The sequence below is a fragment of the Leuciscus leuciscus genome, assembly GCF_965113295.1.
Source record: "Leuciscus leuciscus genome assembly, chromosome: 7".
NCBI lineage: Eukaryota > Metazoa > Chordata > Actinopteri > Cypriniformes > Leuciscidae > Leuciscus > Leuciscus leuciscus.
Genome location: NC_138731.1, coordinates 43,985,033 through 44,009,079, shown reverse-complemented (window position 1 = coordinate 44,009,079; position 24,047 = coordinate 43,985,033). Strand labels below are relative to the sequence as shown.

At 39.5% G+C, this 24,047-nt stretch overlaps 1 protein-coding gene across 1 annotated transcript; it reads right to left on the bottom strand.

Annotated features, from left to right (window-relative positions):
- Positions 1-3: 3 nt before the first annotated feature.
- On the bottom strand, positions 4-20,936 carry LOC309502326 (serine/threonine-protein kinase Nek5). Its single transcript, XM_082174685.1, has 20 exons — positions 19,377-20,936; positions 18,178-18,274; positions 17,608-17,705; positions 16,741-16,824; positions 15,776-15,846; positions 15,608-15,694; positions 15,460-15,514; positions 14,485-14,685; positions 13,456-13,531; positions 11,874-11,962; positions 8,772-8,944; positions 8,461-8,539; positions 7,681-7,782; positions 7,513-7,593; positions 6,418-6,480; positions 6,256-6,336; positions 5,835-6,018; positions 4,565-4,657; positions 966-1,065; positions 4-305 (listed from the first exon to the last, which is right to left on the bottom strand). Exons 1-20 carry the CDS (start codon positions 19,497-19,499, stop codon positions 80-82), a joined length of 2,163 nt encoding a protein of 720 aa, XP_082030811.1. The 5' UTR covers positions 19,500-20,936; the 3' UTR covers positions 4-79.
- Positions 20,937-24,047: the final 3,111 nt, after the last annotated feature.

Genomic DNA, 24,047 nt, shown 5'->3' with positions numbered 1-24,047 from the left:
ATCAAGAAATAACACACCGCATTCTACATTAGAATATATATAGCAGCTTGAGTAACAAAAGAAAGAAAGGAGGATTCCTTCATTCCACCGTGGTTTTCTGGGAATCTTCCTCTGCGCTGCTGTTCACTCTCTCCTGTGTTTCCCGTGTCGGGTCATCGGTGTGTGTGTGCTCGTCATTCTCCTGTGTTTCCTGTGTCGGGTCATCGGTGTGTGTGTGCTCGTCCTTCTCCTGTGTGACGATGAAGAGGTTCCTCATGGAGTCGGACACCTCTTCTCTCAGCTCGTCCTCCGAATCCTCAAAGTTCCTGATGGGAAGCAGACGTCAGTCAGGGTGTCTCAAACATCTGTGTGTGTGTGTGTGTGTGTGTGTACAGGTTTATATTACATTGAGGGACCAGCCAGCGGATCCCGTGGGTACAAAAGCTTATAAATCATACAGAATGAGTTTTTTGAAAATGTAAAAATGCAGAAAGTTTTGTGTGATGGGTAGGGTTTGTGTGTGTGTGTGTGTGTGTGTGTGTGTGTGTGTGTGTGTGTGTGTGTGTGTGTGTGTGTGTGTGTGTGTGCATGTGATGGGTAGGTTTAGGGGTCGGTTAGTGTGTGTATGTGTGTGAGAGGTGTAAAGTCCAGGGGTCAGAAAGTAAAAGTCCTGCCATATGTTTATTCCACTCATGAACTCATCCAGCTGATTTCACTCATTAGTTCTCCTGGCTGAAAAACTGTGATGATTAGCAAATCCAGGTGACTGGAACAAAATACTGAGGAGGACTTTTACATTCTGAACCTGGACTTTACACCTCGTATATATGCGTGTGTGTGTGTGTGTGTGTGTGTGTGTGTGTGATGGGTAGGTTTAGTGTAAGGAGACAGAATATCCAGTTTGAACAGTACAAAAACCATTGCGTCTATGGAGAGTCCCCACAAAGATAGTGAACCAGACATGTGTGTGTGTGTGTGTCACTTACGTGTCCTCATCATCTGATCGAGGCTCTAGACGCTCTTCATCATCACACTCATCACGCTCTTCATCTGTCAGGCGCTTCTCATCTGATGACATCAGCGTCTCTATGTGAACAACACACACGTCACATCACTGAACCCATTTCAGTCGCAGTGGTTGTTCATGTGTGAGAACAGTGTGAGATCATGTGTGAGATCAGTGTGAGATCAGTGTGAGATCATGTGTGAGATCAGTGTGAGATCAATGTGAGATCATGTGTGAGATCATGTGTGAGATCAATGTGAGATCATGTGTGAGATCATGTGTGAGATCAGTGTGAGATCATGTGTGAGATCAGTGTGAGATCATGTGAGATCAGTGTGAGATCATGTGTGAGAGTGTGAGATCATGTGTGAGATCAGTGTGAAATCATGTGTGAGATCAGTGTGAGATCATGTGTGAGATCATTGTGAGATCAGGTGTGAGAGTGTGAGATCAGTGTGAGATCATGTGTGAGATCAGTGTGAGATCATGTGTGAGATCAGTGTGAGATCATGTGTGAGAGTGTGAGATCAGTGTGAGATCATGTGTGAGATCAGTGTGAGATCATGTGTGAGATCAGTGTGAGATCATGTGTGAGATCAGTGTGAGATCATGTGTGAGATCAGGTGTGAGATCAGTGTGAGATCAGGTGTGAGAGTGTGAGATCAATGTGAGATCATGTGTGAGATCATGTGTGAGATCAGTGTGAAATCATGTGTGAGATCAGTGTGAGATCATGTGTGAGAGTGTGAGATCATGTGTGAGATCAGTGTGAGATCATGTGTGAGATCAGTGTGAGATCATATGTGAGATCATGTGTGAGATCAGTGTGAGATCTGTGTGAGATCAGTGTGAGAGTGTGAGATCAGTATGAGATCATGTGTGAGATCATGTGTGAGATCAGTGTGAGATCATGTGTGAGATCAGTGTGAGATCATGTGTGAGATCATGTGTGAGATCAGTGTGAGATCTGTGTGAGATCAGTGTGAGAGTGTGAGATCAGTATGAGATCAGTGTGAGATCAGTGTGAGATCATGTGTGAGATCAGTGTGAGATCAGTGTGAGATCATGTGTGAGATCTATGGAAGAAAAATAATGTCAAATGTTTTTGAAATAAAAAGCCTGTTGAATTGCACTACTTGAAAAAAAAAATAGGCATTACATTAACCATGCTTGCATTTTAATGCATTGTATTTTTAGGGCTTGTATTTTTATGGGCTGAAATTCAACATGGTTGAATATTTAAGCTGTGAATATTTCAATTAAAAACATTTCAAACACATTTTCATTATTAAAAATTCAATAATCCATATTCACCTTTCATATTTCACTTCCAAAATATTCAAACTATTTAAAAATACAACCTATAATATTCAACAGGCATTTTTCGGTCCCTTTTATTTCACTTTGCAAATTCGCTTCCACAAATTCAGTGGTTCAAATTCGACAGTAAATTCAACATTGACATCCAGGAACTGCAGGAAAAGCAGTAGATTGCCGAGCATACTCTCCATCTGCTGTTAGTCGACCTCACCAGCAGGGGGTGCTAGTGTGTGTTGTTGACGAAGACCAGAGCAACAGTTAGAGTAAGCCATTCATTCATAAAATGAAAATGATTATCTGGGTCAGTATATATGCGGAAAAGTTGATAAAGACACAAAAAGTGTGTTTATGTTTCATTCAATAACTTCATTGTTACTTTCCCTGTGTAGCCTACATGTCATCAGCTTTCTCTACAATGAACAGGATTATAATCGGTTTCCCTCAATACCTCATACTCAAGGATTCCCCTTCCGTCGGGACAAAACGCTAAACGTAGATTAATGGACTAATACAGTGATATAAAAGACCAAACTCGCACCTTATTGGGAATGTAGGCTGTAGGCTACAGGCAAGCAGATGGACTAAGAATATGAACTTAACGCGCAAAGTTTCATGCAGAGCGTTTCGTGATATACTGGCACAAAATCAACACTTGATCAATTAATACTAACACTTTATTTTCTCTTCTCTTCTCTTCTCTTCTCTTCTCTTCTCTTCTCTTCTCTTCTCTCTCTCTCTCTCTATATATATATAGTATAGTATATAGTATAGCCTACGTGTATTGCATTAGTTTAAACTGGGAAGAGTCATAGCACTTGCATATTGTTAGTTGAACTGTAAATCGCTTTGGATAAAAGCGTCTGCTAAATGACTAAATGTAGCCTAATAAATGTAAAATTGGCTTGACATTGGACATTCACACATTTAGGGACCGTCTCTAAAGTTGCATACAACATTATACACGTTTCTAACTTCAATAGCAAACTTTAATTTATTTGAATCAAAAATCTAAAGGGTGCGCAGTATGCCTGACACTAAATGAACACTTTACAGTTGGTTCTATGACTGTAAGTCGTTCTATTCAAATGCTATCGAAGACAGAAACGTGTATACCAAAGTCGTATTAGAGACGGTCCCTAAATGTGCGAATGTCCAACGTCAAGCCAACTTTATGCCAGTCTATCACTGGGAAACGCTCAGCATTAAGCTTTGTGCGTTATTCTGAGTCCATCTGGAGCCGGACTTGCGTTTGGTTTTTAATATCACTGTATTAGTTATATTAGCTACGTTAAGAGTTTTGTATGTCCAGGGAAACCCTAATAGCCTGCATGCAGCACATCGCCACAATATAAAGTTAAGGCAACTAAACAACCAAGAGAAATATATGTCAACCTCAAAAATGTAACACTGGATCTGTATCCACATCGGGGAATAACATTATAATCTTGTTCACGGTAGGTACATGCATCTGCATGTAGGCTACACAGGAAAAGTAACCGTGAAGACACTGAATTTAACATAAAACCGCCTTCATAATAATCACAAATACACTTACATTGCTGTAAATGAGTTTTATGAATGAATGACTTGTTCTAACTGTTGCTGGTCTTCAACACGTGCTTTTGCACCCCCTGCTGGTGAGGTCGACTAACAGCAGATGGAGAGTATGCTCGGCAATCTACTGCTTTTCCTGCAGTTCCTGGACGTCAATGTTGAATTTACTGTCGAATTTGAACCACTGAATTTGTGGAAGCGAATTTGCAAAGCAAAATAAAATGGACCGAAAATTGCCTGTTGAATATTATTGGTTGTATTTTTTAAACAGTTTGAATATTTTGGAAGTGAAATATGAAAGGTGAATATGGATTATTGAATTTTTAATAATGAAAATGTGTTTGAAATGTTTTTAATTGAAATATTCACAGCTTAAATATTCAACCATGTTGAATTTCAGCCCATAAAAATGCAAGCCCAAAAAATACAATGCATTAAAATGCAAGCATGGTTAATGCAATGCCTATTTTTTTTCAAGTAGTGCAATTCAACAGGCTTTTTATTTCAAAAACATTTGACATTATTTTTCTTCCATAGAGATCAGTGTGAGAGTGTGAGATCATGTGTGAGTGTGAGATCAGTGTGAGATAATGTGTGAGATCAGTGTGAGATCAGTGTGAGAGTGAGATCAGTGTGAGATAATGTGTGAGATCAGTGTGAGAGTGTTTGAGTCTCAGCAGAACTGCAGTAGTGAAGTGGTTTTACCCGTGAGCTGTGCTTGAGCGAGAGCGTTCAGGAGCGTCTCCGGCAAACGCTTCGTCCAGTGTTTTCTGTGTCCTTCCTCCTGCTCCTCTGAAACTACATCAGCACATCAACACATCAAACCAGCAGTTTTTTTCGGACTATTATTTCATAGATCAAGCTTTACAGGGTTAAAGCGACATAAAGAAGTCTGTCAATATAATCTCCATAAAACTCATATAATTGTTTTCAAAAGATTTCACTAAGACTTTACGTAAAGCCTCTATGTATAATGCATTATAATTTTTTTCATAATGTACATAATAATGCAGTGTCTTTTCATAAATAATTGTAACCAAAGTTAAAATGCATTATTATATTTCCAGATTACTTCTTACATCTGAAATTGGTTGTTTGTCACATGATTTAATGCATTATACTTTCTAAAGGTGTAACAGTGAATATATCTGTGTTATAACGGTGGTTACAATTATTCATCAGAGCAAATAAAGTGCATAATTAATGCATTATATACAGTATAAAGGCTTTAGTGTTACCACAGTTTTAATTAAATCATCCTAAGAAACTGTTATATCTCATCGTGTGTGTGTGTGTGTGTGTGTGTGTGTCACCTGTCTGAGTGTCACTGATACTCTCTGTCGTCACATCCATGCGCTCGAGAGCGTTCAGTAAGTGTGTGTGTGTGTGTGTGTGTGTGTGTGTGTGTGTCACCTGTCTGAGCGTCACTGATACTCTCTGTCGTCACGTCCATGCGCTCGAGAGCGTTCAGTAAGTGTGTGTGTGTGTGTGTGTGTGTGTGTCACCTGTCTGAGCGTCACAGATACTCTCTGTCGTCACGTCCATGCGCTCGAGAGCGTTCAGTAAGTGTGTGTGTGTGTGTGTGTGTGTGTGTGTGTCACCTGTCTGAGCGTCACAGATACTCTCTGTCGTCACGTCCATGCGCTCGAGAGCGTTCAGTAAGTGTGTGTGTGTGTGTGTGTGTGTGTGTCACCTGTCTGAGCGTCACTGATACTCTCTGTCGTCACGTCCATGCGCTCGAGAGCGTTCAGTAAGTGTGTGTGTGTGTGTGTGTGTGTGTGTCACCTGTCTGAGCGTCACTGATACTCTCTGTCGTCACGTCCATGCGCTCGAGAGCGTTCAGTAAGTGTGTGTGTGTGTGTGTGTGTGTGTGTCACACCTGTCTGAGCGTCACTGATACTCTCTGTCGTCACGTCCATGCGCTCGAGAGCGTTCAGTAAGTGTGTGTGTGTGTGTGTGTGTGTGTGTGTGTCACCTGTCTGAGCGTCACAGATACTCTCTGTCGTCACGTCCATGCGCTCGAGAGCGTTCAGTAAAGTGTCAGCGGCGTCTCGACACCATCCGGCTCTCTTCTTCTGCTCCTCTTCCTCTGACCTGTCTGGACCGTTGAGGAGGTTTTCTCCACGCTCAAACATCAGTGTGTCGTTCAGGGGTTTGTCCTGTTACACACACACACACACACACACACACACACACACACACCTGGTCAACCGTCATGCTTATATCCCGCCTGATCAATATTAGCCCACATTCACATCAAAAAAGAGATCAAGGAAAAGGTAATGTAACGCATTACTTTCCATAAAGTAACTGGCTAACGTAATTAGTGACTTGTTTAGAAGGTAACGTTATATTGTAACACACAAGTAACACTAAGTGTGTGAGAGTCAGTTCACCTGTGGCTCCTCGTCTTCCTCATCAGTCTTCATCTCTGTGTGCTCTTCATCACTCAGCTTGATCTCAAACGTGATTCCTCTCTGAAACACATGCGTGTCGGAGCGGTCAAACAGGAGTGTGTGTCTCGTCAGCGTGTGTTTTGTGTGTGTGTGTGTTTGTACCTGCTGCTCTTTCCCACGTGTGTGTGTGTCTCTGTTCTTCCTCAGTAAGTCTGTTCCTCTGTCCTGAGAACATCATCACACTCATCATCAGTTCATCAGCGTCACAGGATCTCCACGTCTGATTTATTATCATACGCATCACAAATGTTCATGTTTTTTTCTCAAAACAGTAATTTCATTTCTGTATAAATCATCTCTGGATTTATTTTCATGAACTGATTTCAAAGTGGCTAAAATTTTTTAAAAAAAATAAAAATTGTGAATTAAACACGTCTTTAAACAAGAAACCCATCCGGCGGCAGCTGAACACATCTGGTGTTTTTATTTCTGGTAAAAGATCATTAGACATTTTCTGCTCTTCAACTTCTGATTGGAGAAACACTGATATATTATATATTCAATATATATTTATGAATAAATTCAGTAAATTAGCATTTTTATATATTTATATTTTAATATATTTCATATATACAACAATATAGTTTTATGAATATATTGTAAAAATGTAATGTTTATATAATTTTATATATTAACATAAATATATTCATAAAAATATAAGGTATTATATATATATAAATGGAAGTTTTTTTAAATCATGCATACATTTATACATTATATATCTCTCTATCTATTTATATCTAGCTGTCTAGCTATATATAATATATATTTATTTATTTATTTATATATAATATTAATACAAATAGAAGTTATTTTTTATGCGTTGGGTCAGAGGTCACTCTTTGACCGGAATTAGACTTGTGTACAGAAAGCCAGTGATAATAGTTTATAAAGTTATATATATATGGATATTTTTCTTACAGAATCGCATGGCTTTGCTTCACAAGGCCTTTATTAACCCTGGAGTCGTACGGATTACTTTTATAATGGATGGATGCGCTTTTTTTGGGCTTCAAATTTTCTCCAGCCATCCACTGCCATTATAAAGCTTGAAAGAGCCAGGACATTTTTTTATATAACTCAGATTGTTTTCATCTGAAAGAAAAATGTCAAATAGGATGACTTGAGGGCGAGTAAATCATGGGCTAACTCTCACATGTGTTTGATTCATCAACGTCCAGAACCAAGAACACGTACCTCGACCTCTGCTCTCATTCTCATCTCTCTGACATCATGATGATACTGCTCTCTGATTCGCTGGAGCTGCTTCAGGTACTCCTGCAACACACACACACACACAGAGGCCTTCAGCACACTGAGGTGTCGTTATCTAACGATCATGAATAGGAGTGTGACGACACTGACCTCCTGTCCCTGCAGTTTCCCTCTCTGAGACGGTTTTCTCCCATGATGCTCTTGTGCGTTGGGCGGCCGACACTCTTCATCTGCTGTGGACGGTCTGAGACCCTGAACACCAGAAATGATCAATGATTTCACTCTACATCAGATCTGTTCAATATTACTGAAATACATGAATATCAGATAAATAAATACAGCTGTAAATTACAGCACACACGCACACATATTTAATGATGTTATGAAAGCAAAATTATGGACGCTTGTGTCCGCCACAGAGTAAAACATTTTAAAAGATAATTGCAACTTTTTATCTCACAATTGCGAGTTTATATCTCGTAATTCTGACTTTATATCACACAATTCTGACTTTATAACACACAATTCTGACTTTATATCACACAATTCTGACTTTATAACACACAATTCTGACTTTATATCACACAATTCTGACTTTATATCTTGCAATTCTGACTTTTTATCACACAATTGCGAGTTTATATCACGTGATTCTGACATCTTTTCTCAGAACTGTGTTATAAAGTCCAATTCTAAGGAAAAAAACTACTTTTTGCGAGTTTATATCAAATTTCTGACTTTATAACACGCAATTCTGACTTTATATCATGCAATTGTGAGAAGAAAAGTCACAATTGTGAGATAAAAAGTTTTTTTAAATTTTTTCATTCTGTGGCGGAAACAAGCTTCCATACAAAATAGACCCAAACTGCCCAGTGCATGAAAAAGCAAAGGTTTGGTGAATGATAACTTGTGTTCAGTGACACACACCAGTTGTTTCTGAGCTCTGAGTTTATACTGATGGGCTTCCCGTCTCCTCTGAAGATACTCATCTCTCGCCCTAGCGACACTGAAAACACACACACACACAGACACACACAGACACACAGACACACACACACACACACACACACACACACACACACACACACACACACACACACACACACACACACACACACACACACACACACACAGTTGTTTCAGAGAATATAAAGACATTAGTTTCTTTTCTTTAGAGTAAGGTCACAGATGAATCGATAAGAGCTCCAGTAAAGAGGATTTGGTTTCGAGTGTCTCACAGTTTGTAGGGCTCCAGTGTTTGTGTGTCATGATCCTCCACCGGTTCCTGATGTTCCTGACGTTCCTGACGCTCCTGACGCTCGACCGGCCCGTTCCACCGGCGCTCATGATCAACACAAGGTTTAAACGCAATCGGGTTTTCAAACACAGCAGGAAATCGAGGTTTTATTTCCTGATAGACGGAGGAGAGACAAAAACATTTATTTGATTAATTCAGTATATCTTTTGTTAGACTCAGCTATTTTCATCTCATCTAATAGCCTATCATGTATCTTAAAGGGCTTGTGTTCTGCTTTTCTGCATGTTCATCTGTCTTAAGTGTGTAATGTTGCTGTTTGAGCAGGAAAAAGTCCCTCTAGCGTCCCTGAAAGTCCCTGAAACGCCTCCATTTTAGTCTTGAGTTTCAGTGGCGGCTGGTGCTAAAAAAATTTGGGGGGGCGCAACAAACTGAATTATTAATCCAGGACTGAATGTAGGCTAATTGTTAAATAACAATTTAACAGTGATAATAATGTGGCTATCATTAGCCTAAAGTTTAGCTAAAACTTCAGCCGGTAGGGTTGGGAAATAGCCAATTGGCAAATAAATCAGAATTTTTGGGCTAAATGGCGATGTATGGTATAATCTGAGTATTTAATTATTAGTTTTCTATTTGAATAAAAAAAAACTGTATTTAATTTTGTTTTTTATATTTAATATCCTGATCAATATTGTCCAACAAACAATGTTCATATTGAAGGTTCTAAAAACAAACATAGTGTAACCTTGCTGTCTATCTGCAGTCTATCCAAAAAATCACATCAAATCACATTACATTCTAACATTGCAACATTACAATCTAAAAACAAAATAATGCTTTTTAAAGAAGTAGTTAAATTTACTAAGCTTAAAAAAAGCTAATATCATAAAAATACACATGAAGGTTTGAAATTCTCTAGCACATTTATGTTCACCAACAACAACAAATATTCAACAACAAATATTTTAGCTAAATATATTTATAATTTAGTGCTAATGTATATTTTAGTCAGAATAATTGCGCTCCTCTTCTATTGCGCTCCGTCTGTTCGGTGCGCATGCACGCGGCGGCGCTCGTTCACAGAAGTTTAGCGTGCAGAAAACTCGACCACTCATGACAGCAAACTGGAAATATTGACTTTCTAACATTTACAGATGGAGAATATGTCCGTGAAATGTAAGTTATGCACTGAGGAAATTATTGGATGTCACTTCAGCTTATGGCTAAATATTATTAGAGGTATATTTGTTTCCACCAATCGCTGCACAAGTGAAGTTTACGTATGATGACGAAAGCACGTTAGTGCGAGCCCTCCCGGAACCCGTAGAGAATGCATTGCAGTGCCTGCAGTTCGAAAAAAAAAATCTTTGAATGTAAGTCTGTGGGAACACTCTGGGAGATTTTCGGCCATAGTGAAATCGCCCAAAAAGAGGCGGTACTCCACAGAACGTGACTTGGCGCTGATTGGACTATATCCAGAGGCTGACTGCTAGCGTAACTCTGTGCGTCGCCCGATCGCCCTAATGAAGAAACCGCAGCTGTTGAGTTTCTTCCTGGAACGAACACGTCACAATATTCCTTATTATAATAATTCAAATGCAGAATAAAGGGGCGGGGCCTGGTTGAGTTAGTTAGTAGTGTGTTGAAACTGGTGGTTATGGTAAGGGGCGGGACATTTCCCAAACACACTCGAAGAGCTCGACCAATCACAACACACTGATCCAGCCGACCAATCAGAGCACAGTGTGCTTTTCAGAAGGAGGGGCTTCATAGAGACAGGAAGTTAAAGTCCCTGTAAAGGCAATTCTAAAAAAAAAATTCTAAACACATTAGAAATGTTAGAAATGTTTTGCTAAAACATATTACAAAGACTGTGAACTGTGAAGTACTGAATTGTGGAGTTAGACCGTTAAACAGTTTTTCACCATTGCTGTGTTCCGGATTTTTTGGGCGAGGCTAAAACGGGGGCTCGATGACGCACTGAAGCCCCTGAGCTCCTGGACACGCCCCTACTTGATGACGCACTGGAGCCCCTGACGCTGTCCCCTCCCCTAACAATACAAATAGAGCACATTCACATCAGTTTGCCGATCGCGAGTTTATATGATATCTATGGTTACTACAGCCTACAGTTTGCTAGCTAGCTATGCCTCATCACGGAAATGCATGTAACCTGGATGCGATCACGTACAAAACAGATCAGTGTCCTTATTTAAATTTCCGAAAAACTAACGTATCACATCAACAAGAGGTGGATTAATTTTGTGAAGAGCCACCTTGATGGAGAGCTGAGGATCACCGCCAAAACCTGCCTCTGTAGTTATCATTTTACACAGGATAGTTTTATAAACTTTCGTCGGAGACAACTGGGATTCACTGATAGCCCGCTGTTACTGGTGAATGGGGCCGAGCCGACTATCTCTCGCCTCGGCCTTCATCCTCCCGTCGCGCCGACAACTGGTGCCATCGTTGGCAGTGCGTGCCCACCAATGAGTGTAAGTTGCCTTGTGTGCTTATGTTATAATTATAGTAGGTAGTCCAGGCTCGAACCATAGACTGTAAAAAGGCTCGAACATGTATGGCTTTGTAAAAACAATTAAGCTGCTAGGAGCATCCATTCCGGTAGGTAGCGAGTGGGCGTGGTTTCAGCGCAGCCAGTGGACACGCCCCCAGCGTTTGAGAGCAGAGACTCCTGCTCATTTTTTCAAGATTTTGATAGCTTATTTTATGTACTTGCCGGCTTTTTTTTTCATTCAAATTTGGCTGGGTGGCTAATAACGCATTTTTCTGTGGTGTGACAAACTCAGAACACATACTTAATTTTGACTTTACAGGGACTTTAACAGAGCGTTACTGACAGACTGGGAAGAGAGGAGCTGCAACAATGGAGAATATGAGGAAAATAATGTGTTTTTTGAATATTGAATTGTGAAAGCCTATTTTAGTAGAGCCTAAAAACAAACTCAAGACTATATAAATGGGTACAATAGGTTCCCTTTAAGGTGCAGTCACATGACTCACAGCACTAGTAATGTGAAGCTCAAAGATCAAACGACGTCAATGTCTTTATATGAAAACTCACTTGTGCTTTGGCTCTGTTGTGTCTCTGCTCGGGTCTCTGTGGCGGTTTGATGACAGGAGGTCTCAGGACGGCTTTATATTCCACCGGATCTTTAGAAATGCCAGATAAACCAGGTCACTTTCACACGATACACTTCAGGACACCAGACAACACATTCTGCTTAATTTACTGAATGTTGTAGTCTACACACACACACACACACACTCTCACTCACTCACAAACACACTCTCACTCACTCACTCACTCACTCTATCTCACTCACTCACTCTCTCTCAGACTCTCACTCACTCCCTCACTCACTCTCTCTCTATCTCACTCACTCACTCACTCTCTCACTCATTTTCTCTCTCACTATCACTCACTCACTCACTCACTCACTCACTCTCTCTCATTCACTCACTCACTCACTCACTCACTCACTCACTCACTCACTCACTCACTCACTCACTCACTCACTCACTCACTCACTCACTCACTCACTCACTCACTCACTCACTCACTCACTCACTCACTCACTCACTCACTCACTCACTCACTCACTCACTCACTCACTCACTCACTCTCACTCACTCACTCACTCACTCACTCACTCACTCACTCACTCACTCACTCACTCACTCACTCACTCACTCACTCACTCACTCACTCACTCACTCACTCACTCTCTCACTCTCTCACTCACTCTCTCACTCACTCTCTATCTCACTCACTCACTCACTCTCTCTCAGACTCTCACTCTCTCACTCACTCACTCTCTCAGACTCTCAGACTCTCACTCACTCACTCACTCACTCACTCTCACTCACTCTCTCACACTCTCATTTACTCTCTCTCTCACTCACTCACTCACTCACTCACTCACTCTCTCTCAGACTCTCACTCTCTCACTCACTCACTCACTCTCTCTCAGACTCTCACTCTCTCTCTCTCAGACTCTCACTCACTCACTCACTCACTCACTCACTCACTCTCTCTCAGACTCTCACTCACTCACTCACTCACTCACTCTCTCACACTCTCATTTACTCTCTCTCACTCTCATTCACTCTCTCTCACTCTCATTCACTCTCTCTCTCTCACTCACTCTCATACTCTCACTCACTCACTCTCTCACTCACTCACTCTCTCACATTCTCACTCTTTCACACTCTCTCACTCACTCTCTCACTCACTCACTCACTCACTCACTCACTCACTCACACTCTCTCTCACTCACTCACTCACTCACTCACTCACTCACTCTCACGCACGCACGCACACACACACACACACACACACACACACACACACACACTCTCTCTCTCACTCACTCTCTCTCTCTCTCTCTCACTCACTTTCTCTCACACTCTCTCTCACTCACTCACTCACTCTCACTCTCTCACTCACTCACTCACTCACTCACTCACTCACTCACTCACTCACTCACTCACTCACTCACTCACTCACTCTCTCACACTCACTCACACTCTCACTCACTCACTCACTCACTCACACTCTCACTCACTCACTCACTCACTCACTCACTCACTCACTCACTCACTCACTCACTCACTCACTCACTCACTCACTCACTCACTCACACCTGTGTTGTGTGTGGCTTTAGGTGCCGCTGGTGTGTGTCCGTGAAGAACTGTGTGACTAAACTCGTCCTCCAGCAACTGACATGAAATGGAAAAGAAAGTGCAGCTTTATATCACTTTTCATATATTAAATATCTGTAGGTCAATATTGCAGTTCATGTATTGCTATATTGGTGCATATAAATGAAAATGATTAAATATAAATATTTAATGATTAATTGAAATTATTAATGAATAAAAGATCAAATGTGACATACATGAAAATGATTAAATATGAAATATTTAATGATTGATTAAAATGATTAATGAAAAAATGATTAAATATGAAATGGACCATATATATGAAAACTATTACAGTTTTTCTGAATAGCTAAAACAGATTTCTTAAAACCATCACTCACTTTCTCAAAACCTTAAACACAAAAACACATTTTTAAACCACATCCAGAGAACCTCTGACTCTTCTGGGAAAATCAAACAATAGGACGCTCACACAAACTCATCGCTTCACTTCAGAAGGCCTTTATTAACCCGCCGGAGCTGTGTGGAGCACTTTAATGATGGATAGATGCACTTTAATGCACTTTAATGATGGATAGATGCACTTTAATGCACTTTTATGATGGATAGATGCACTTTAATGATGGATAGATGCACTTTTATGATGGATGGATGCACTTTTATGATGAATAGATGCACTTTTATGATGGATAGATGCACTTTAATGATGGATAGATGCACTTTTATGATGGATGGATGCACTTTTATGATGGATAGATGCACTTTTATGATGGATAGATGCACTTTTATGATGGATGGATGCACTTTGATGGACAAAACAGAAACGGCCATTATCTCTCATTATAAAGCTTGGAAGAGCCAGGGCATTTTTTTTATATAACTCTGATTGTATTCATCTGAAAGAAGAATGTCATATACACCTAGGATGACTTGAGGGAGAGTAAATCATGGGCTAATTTTCATTTTTGAGTGAACTAACCCTTTGCGTAAACTGTCAGGTGTTGTCGTACCTGTATGTCGAGGTGTTTGCTGATCTGAGCCTGCAGTAATGGTCGTCTGAGGAGTGTGTTCGCTGATGGCCGGTCTCGAGGACTGATCTTGAACAGCTGGTTCAGCAGAAGTCGAAGTTCATCACTGTAGCGCTGAGACACTGGATTATAGCGCCCCCTACAGATCCTCAACACCAGCTGCTTTAAATTACTGCCCTCAAACTGTGGGACACACACACACACACACACACACACACACACACATCTGACACATGTTTCAAGATGCACTTTAATGATGGATAGATGCACTTTAATGATGGATAGATGCACTTTAATGATGGATAGATGCACTTTTATCATGGATAGATGCACTTTTATCATGGATAGATGCACTTTTATCATGGATAGATGCACTTTAATGATGGATAGATGCACTTTAATGATGGATAGATGCACTTTAATGATGGATAGATGCACTTTTATCATGGATAGATGCACTTTAATGATGGATAGATGCACTTTTATGATGGATAGATGCACTTTAATGATGGATAGATGCACTTTAATGATGGATAGATGCACTTTAATGATGGATAGATGCACTTTAATGATGGATAGATGCACTTTTATGATGGATAGATGCACTTTAATGATGGACAGACGCACTTTTATGATGGAGAGATGCACTTTAATGATGGATAGATGCACTTTAATGATGGATAGATGCACTTTTATGAGCCAGGACATTTTTTTATATAGCTCTGATTGTATTTGTCTGAGAGAAGAATATCATCTACACCTAGGATGAGTTGAGGGCGAGTAAATCATGGGCTAATTTTCATTTTTGGGTGAACTATCCCTTTAATCCAAGTCGTTTTTATAGACGTCACGATTTCTTTATATGATGAACGTTTTGAAGTAGCATAATGAAACCTTACGTGAGAGAGTTTAGAGGACATAAAGATCCTCATCTCAGTGTAAAAGCGATGTACTCACTGGATGTCTCAGTGTGCAGAGCTCATAGAGGACACAGCCAAGAGACCAGATGTCCCTGCAGGACACATGAGTTCAGGAAGACCAATCACACACAGAACCGAAGATGAAGATGAAGATGAAGAGCTGAACACACAGATGCTCTACCTACGTCTTGTTGTTGTACGGTCTGTTCTCGCAGATCTCTGGAGAGAGATAGTACGGCGTCCCGACGCAGGTTCTGGCGAGATCCATGGTGCTGCCCAACACACACATCCAGAAGAACATCAGTGCAGGAGGAAATTACACACACCACCAAAGAAATCAACATCAGACTCACTTGTTCAACATTCGTGCGATGCCAAAATCTCCCAGTTTGACTTTCAGTCCTCCTTGAGTGAGGAAGATGTTCTAGAGCACAGGATCAAACACTGACATCATCAGATGGTCACGTGCAGTGTTGGGGGAAACTCATTACAAGTAACTTGAGTTATGTAATCAGATTACTTTTTAAAGTAACTAACGCATTACTTTTAAATTTTACAACAAAATATCCTGAGTTACTTTTTCAAATAAGAAATGCAAGTTACTTTTTCTCATTTATTGACTGACAGCTCTTCTGTCCCAATGTTGAGACAAGTTGAAGTGCAGAGGTGTGTGTGTGTGTGTGTGTGTGTGTGTGTGTGTGTGTGTGTGTGTGTGTGTGTGAACATGATGGTTATTGTAGTTCTAGACTAAATATGAGCGTGCATTTACTCGTCTCACTCGCACAAAAAATATTCAGTGTTCCTTAAAATGAATAAAATCAGTGAAAGGCAGAATCTATGCAAACCTCCAATAACTAAATCTGTTAAATAAAACATACATTTAATCTCACTTTATTGACCAAATGTACTTGCTCCTGACCTTCGATTATTCAGTTAAACCATAAGCAAAAATTACTATAGATTTTTTATAGTTTTTATTGGTAAAGTAAGTGTTAAACTCTCTCCTCCTGCATCTTCTTCTTCTGTTCTCCAGAATAACAGCGGCTGAAAGGTTTGTTTGAGCGGCGCCCTCTACTGAACACGCGTGAATCTGCATTTCCTTCAGTCTGAGGATTATTATTTCACTTTCGGTGTGAAAGGGTCTTTACATGTGGCAAAAAATATAACTTTTTTTGCCCAGCTCAGGTGGAAAAAAGGTAATGCAAAAGTAACAGAACGCATTACTTTTCTAAAAAAGTAACTAAGTAACACAATATTGTAATGGATTACTTTTTTAAAGTAACTTTCCCCAACACTGGTCACGTGTGTCTAACAGTACCTGAGCTTTAATGTCTCTGTGCAGAACCTTCCTGTCGTGGATGTGCTTCAGTCCCAGACAGATCTGAACAAACCAGTCCACAATCTGAAACACACACCAACACATTGAGAGCCAGATTTACTAAACAGAGCAAAATCCCCATAAAAGTTTTGAAATATAGCCTATTCATACGCCTATTCATTCTTTTTCTAATAGGGTAAAAAATTTTACCGTTAGATATCACCATGAAAATTACTGAGTTGATTACTTACATCAAGACAAACAAAAAATGTATTACGAGTTTTTTGAAATTGTTTGTTAACATGGACAAACGGTGCATAATCTAATTACAGATGTGCTAATTTGCATAAATACCACAACAGGTCTAAACACTGGGTATAGCTGGGTATAGAAACCAACCAGCCTTTATTAATTATTATTGCAGAGATGGGGTTTGGGGTTTTTTTTTTTTCAAACTCAGGACATATTGAGGATGCAAAATCAGTTTTGTTTGCTTCTGTTTTGTTCAACCTTTTTTCATAAAATGACTGGACTATTATGCGCGATATGTGAACGGCCGCTAATGGATCCGCGCGTCAGGTCTTAAAGTGACAGCAGCCTAATAAACCTGCAGCCAAATTATGAGCTAATATTAAAAATATCTATATGGCAGTTTGGTTACACTTTATTTTAAGGTGTCACTGTTACAGTGTAATTATATATGTAAGTACTGAGTAATATTAAGCAACTAAATGTACTTACTGTAGGGTTAGGGTAGGATTAGGGTTTGGTTGAGGGTTAGTTGCATGTAATTATGCATAATTTACTGTGTTATTACTACGGTAAGTACATGTAACAAAGACACTGAAGTGTGTGTGAAGGCCTGACCTGCTGCTCTGTGAAGGGCTTTCCTCTCTGCATCTTGATCCTGTTCATCAGATCACCGGCGTCACAGTATTCCATCAGGATGTAGAGGTTATTCCTGTCTGGATCGCGCACACAAACACACAACACATCAGTGTGTGTTCATATCCAGCAGGATGGTGTTGAGATTTAAACGAATCTCCCAGCTTACATTTCCATTAAGTTATAAAAACATTATTTCTGAATGAACGTTCACAACATCCGTGTTTTCTCCTGGTTTTATGAATGTTAAGCGAACATTCCATTTTAGAATTTTGCAAATATTATGAGAACGTTACTTTGGAATGTTCTCTCAACATTCCGAAACAAGTAGTAACATTTATAAAAAACTTCAATGAATTATTTTTGTCCTAAAATTTGAGAACATTATTAAATACCAGATAACTTTGAACAAACGTTCTTTTAATGTTACTGGAAGAACGTTTGTTCAGAAAACTGGCTTAAAAAGCCTGTTTAATTGAGGCTACTGTATTTAATCTAATCTATATCACACACACTCTGAAGAATAGATCAGGACAGACGCAGCGCACTGACCGTAGAAGGACTTATAAAACGCCACGATGTTTGGATGTTTCATTCTGGAGAGAAGAATCACTTCCTTTCTGGAGGCGTCCTTATCCCGAGCAGACAACTGAGACACACACACACACACACACACATCTGAGATAGAGACACACACACACACACACACACACACACACACACACACACACACACACACACACAACTGAGACAGAGACAGAGACACACACACACACACACACACAACTGAGATAGAGACACATACACACACACACACAACTGAGACAGACACACACACACACACACACACACACACACACACACACACACACACACACACACACACAACTGAGGTAGAGACACACACACAACTGAGACAGAGACACACACACAACTGAGACACACAGACATTTTCTCCTGTTCTCTATTCCCAGATCCCATAAATCCAGCGCTCATCCCACATCAGTCATTCTAGTATTAAAGGACACATTATAACAGCTGTAAGAGTTCTGTTTGTTCCTGCTGTCATTGCCAAACTGGTGAGTATCTGAACAATTTAATTCAGAATCAATGTTTTAATTTTATAGCCTGTTAACTGTAAACAGTTCTGTGGAGTAAAAGTTATAGTTTTTATTTTGAGGTAACAAGCTCAAATGAAACCCTTTGGGGTAAGATGAGCCATCCAGATTTGTTACTACTAGTGTTATTATTTTTGTGATCATTTCTGTAATTAATTGGCTTTTTATTCAGTATTTCGAATTAGATGAAGCGAAGACGTCTGAAATGTAACGTTACATGTGTAAAAGCTGATCCAGATCTTACCCCCTTTTAATATTTGACATTTTTCTTTATAACAACTAAATTAGCAAATGTTTCTATTTATTTCCTTTAATAACTCATTTTGTCTGATGATTAATCATCCTACTCATGCTAAACTTATATCTATATGATGCTGTTTAAAAGTAAATCCACACTGTTTCCTCATGTTCACAACTTTTATGCATTTAGCAAAGCGACTTACAAAAGCAAATCGTCAAAAACAAAAGTCAAACTTTTTCTCCAAAATCTGAAAAAATTCCATATGAATGTTGAAGAATTGTTCATGATCGGATTCAATCCAAGTTTATTTGTATAGTTTCGAAACAGCTTTACAGAAAAAAGAAAAGAAAGAAGGTGTGAAGTGTGTCCGACTGAAGGCTCGTGAACTTTACCTGTCTCAGGTGAATCTCTTTGATGACGTAAAGCAGCTCATCGTCTCCGTGTCGGTGTTTGACCAGAAGCGCGCTCCCGAACGCGCCTTGCCCGACCTGTCGAATAACCTCATAATGATCCATAAATCCCGAGGATGATGATGATGATGATGGTGATGATGATGATGATCTTCAGCCGGTCCAGCAACAGGCGCGTGAACATGAGCGCCTCGTCACCATAGCAACGCGTCAACAACAGCGTCACTCCGCAAAGTTACTGACAGGAATCCGTGTGGAAATATTCTCACCAAAAACACAAACGAAGAGCATCAAAAGTGTGCTCGGCTCTTGTGTAACTTATATAGGAACAGTTCCTACAAATGGATTTCGTGAAAATAAAACAATTTGCAAGGACAGGCTTGATCGCGCCTGACAGGGCAGAGAGTGAAGCATTCTGGGATTTCTGGCGCCATCGATTCATTCGCATCTTCTCACTGAATTGTGAAGTATAAACACTGACTGTGACTGGTCTGTTTACATTAATAGATCTATATATTGATCTATATAAATCATATCAGTGGATATAAACTCTCAATTGTGAGAAAAGAGTCAAAATTGATAGAAAAAAGTAGCAGTTACCCAGCAAACACAGAACGTTCCCCTAACGTTCTCATATGGTTTTTGGGGAACCTCTGTAGAGATTGCATTTTATAACCGAAAGAGAACCTTCCCAGAACGTTCCTTACAAATTATTCTTAGATTTTAATTTATAACATAAAGTGAGTCTTCCCAGAACGTTCCTTATTTTTTAGGTTTATTCTATAACCTAAAGAGAACCTTCCCAGAACGCATTATGTAAGTGAAATACACAAAATAAAGCAATAATCTTGAAGCTGCTTTGAAACCACAGGCTATTTAAAGCGTTATAGAATGTAGAACTTTGAAATGTTATGAAAAAAATTATAAAAAGACAAAACCCAAGCCTCATATTTGATTTACTGTATGTCTGTTGTACTCGAAGTGACCATGAAATTAAAACTGACCAATTTTATTTATTTTGAAACATTGCAGTTTTTTATATAAATGGAAATCCTTTGTAAAAATTGATTTCATGGTGACTTTATGACGGTTATGTGTGAAGGAGTTCAATCACGGTTCTGTCATTCCTGATGTCGACACAAGATGGCGCTGCACACTAACACTAGTGTTCACCATTCCCTACATGTCTCCACTAATACTAGATGAATGGTTGGATGAAAATGAGGAGTACGAAGTACGAAGGTCATTCAGTGAAAGGAAGATCCAGCCTTTGCGATGTTTTCAGGCCGAAGAATTCAGATGACGTCAACTTGGGTCGCCATTCAAAACGATCATCATCCTTATATTGTAATCATTACGAGCAAAAGTTGCAGTTGCTGAATAAACACGTTCCCTGCGTCAGCTTAGCGGAGTACCTGATGATGTTCACAGCGCTATAAATAGAATCGATTTGAAAACGCTCATTTTATTGTTATTGAGGTGCATTATGGGATTGATCATGTGCACTTGATTATGTCCCCTGTGGTTTTGGACACCACTACAAATGGCTGTGTCCTCAAATAGTGCCCTAGATCATCGGTTCCCAACAGGGGGGTCGCGGCCCACAAGGGGGCCTCAGCGAGCAATTTGCATTAAATAAAAGTCCTTAACTTTTTTCTGTTCAAAATTTATATAATGAGCGAGTTAATCATGAATCCATTTTCCAAACCGTGTTTTTGTCTTATCCTGAATCACTATGGTACACCTATAATAAGTGATTACATTGGGACTATTTTACCCTGGTTCGGATCGCTGCCGCTGCGGAGTAGCCCAGCACCTGCGTGACTCGTCATAAGCGCACACAGAGAGAGAAGTAGTTCCGGCTACAATGTTCTTCAGAAAGACGCATTATTCTGTTAATAAACGCAAGTTTATTATCTCTCGCTATAGCGCCAAAAGCCTAAAAAATAAAGCCTCACAAATAACATGCAAGTATTGAGGCCCCAGACAGAAGTCATTTAGTAATAGCCTATATTCATTCTTTTTTTACCACACAAGTGTGAATACTGATATTTTTGTTATTGCATTTAAAATAGGGCAAATGTATAGGCTACTCCTAGGCTTACATTTTTAAATTACAAAGGGCCTACTAATGTTTTTGTTATTGTATTTTCAATATTGTAGGCTATTATTTGTGCATAAACATATCTGTTTATAGTAAACATACCGTTTGTTTGAAAACAACATATTCTGTCATCCTTGCTGCAAGCTTACAAGAGCGATAATATAATTAAATGTGAAGGGGGGCCCTAAAATGTTTTCTTGGGAAAAAGGGGGTCTCAGACAAAAAAAGGTTGGGAACCACTGCCCTAGATAAGGGTATAGGAGTTTATTTCGGACACAACTGGTGATCATAACTCTCATTAATCTGCTTTATGTTGCTTTTACAGGTTTATTATCTGGGCTGTGAATTATATTCTCCAGTTGAGCAAAATAAAAATACTTGTTTGATGAGGTTGTTGTTTTCAGGCCCTCTAGGTCTGTTGACTGGAATTTCAAGTCCCATGTCTTGAAAATGTGCATTCGGTCATTTTACACTGATACCAGATCACAAGTCGGTAATCATCTGATTGAAACATGGAAAAGCACGAAACTCAAGTGTGTTTTAACATGAAGTAGATCTACAATACCTGGAGTCCTCCATCTGTTCACTCATCTGGGTTTCTGCAGGTTGTGTGAAGGTAAATTTAAAGTCCCTCTGTAGTCAATAGTTTCATCCATTAAAACTCATCTTTGATCACCAAAATGACATATTTATATGTTTTTTCCTTAAAAAAAAAAAAAAGTGTTCATGTCTTAAAATATCTTGAATGTAACTCGACACCCTTGCCTTATTTAGTATTCGCGGTTCTATGAATATGCAAATGAGCCCCGCCTCCACTCACTCACTCAGCTCAGAGATCCACTGGTTGACGATCACACGTTGATCTGATTGGTTACAAGGTAGTTTGTGACGTCAGAAACACCAGCGATTTCAAAGCGTGTGTTTGAGACTGTCTTTGGTTCACTGCAGTTTTAAGGAGGAAATACTCAGCAATGCTGTCGACTTATGAATTTACACATGGTTTGTCTTAAAGCAGATTAAAAACACCACATAGACACATAAACAACATTAAAAGCTGGATTTCACCACAGATGGACTTTTCATAGACCTTTTTTAAGACCAAGTAAAGAAAATGTAAGGAATATATCGAAGGGAAATCAAGCCGTCAATAAGGTGACCGGGAGGGGACATGTTCGGTTCACTTATTTTTGTCGTGGCCACAACATATTAACTCGTGGGAACGTGATATTAAGTCGTGGGAACGTGATATTAACTCGTGGGAACGTGATATTAAGTCGTGGGAACGTGATATTAACTCGTGGGAACGTGATATCATCTCGTGGGAACGTCATATTAAGTCGTGGCCACGAGATCATTTTGTTGAGGTAAAGACATCATTATGTCGTGGCCTCGAGATCATATGTTGAGGGAACGATATATTTTTCTCGTGGCCACGACTTCATATTGTGAGAGAACAACATCTATTTGTCGTGGCCACGAGATGAGGGAGCCACAGCGGCCAATACTGTAACCGTACCGTAGCATAGACTGGGCAACAGCAGAGATGGAGATGACAGAAGAAATAACATTTTACTTTAAATTAGGAATGTCATATAAAGATATAGTGCGGTCTTTGGCATTAAGACATGGGTGCGTTGTAAGTGAAAGACAAAATGAAGCGCATTCTTATACTTTTTTGTCGCACGCATATTTAGGGACCGTCTCACAATTACATGCGACACTGGCATAAACGTTTCTAACTTCAATAGCATTTGAAGACAATGACTTACAGTCATAAAACCAACTGTACATTGTTCACCCAGGTCTCATGTATGATGCACACCTTTTAGATTTTTGATATTTATGACAATAAACTGCTAAATCATAAAGGGCAAATCAAGACTTCATAAGACTCGCAGAAACCCTGGAAAATATAAGTCTTGTCTATTTCTCACAGTTTAGAGCCTTTCAAAAATGTAAAAGTCTGGTCAAATTTCTATAACTTATGAAATATTAGCGATGTAATGTTGTTTTTACTCAGAATACATGCATCAAGTCTGCAGTTTTTGCACTAGATCCAAACACATTTTTAATTCACCCTTAAACTCGTTGTTCTTTGATTTTATGTAATTCTAGTTTTGCGTGTCATGAACCCTCTTCTCATTTCTGAGATTCTCAGAAGTCGTCGTGATAGTTGGGAAAACTTGGTGAACGGGAGATAATGACAGCAAACATTATTTGAGAGTATAAAAGCATTTCTATGACTTTCCTAAAGAGGAAAAAAAATATCAGGAGATTGATTACGTTCGTTGGTCTGAAGAAAAATGACAAATTTGCCGTCAGCCGTTGCGTTAGAAACACAGAAGCGTGACCCAGATCTGTGCCAATCAATGCCAAGGTAAAATAAGACAAATGTGCAATAAATTTTTTTTAATCTGATGTAATGTTATCTGATTCTGGTTGTTTTAAAGGGGGGGGTATAATGCCCTTTTCACAAGATGTAAAATAAGTCTCTGATGTCCCCAGAGTGTGTGTGTGAAGTTTTAGCTCGAAATATCCCACATATTTTT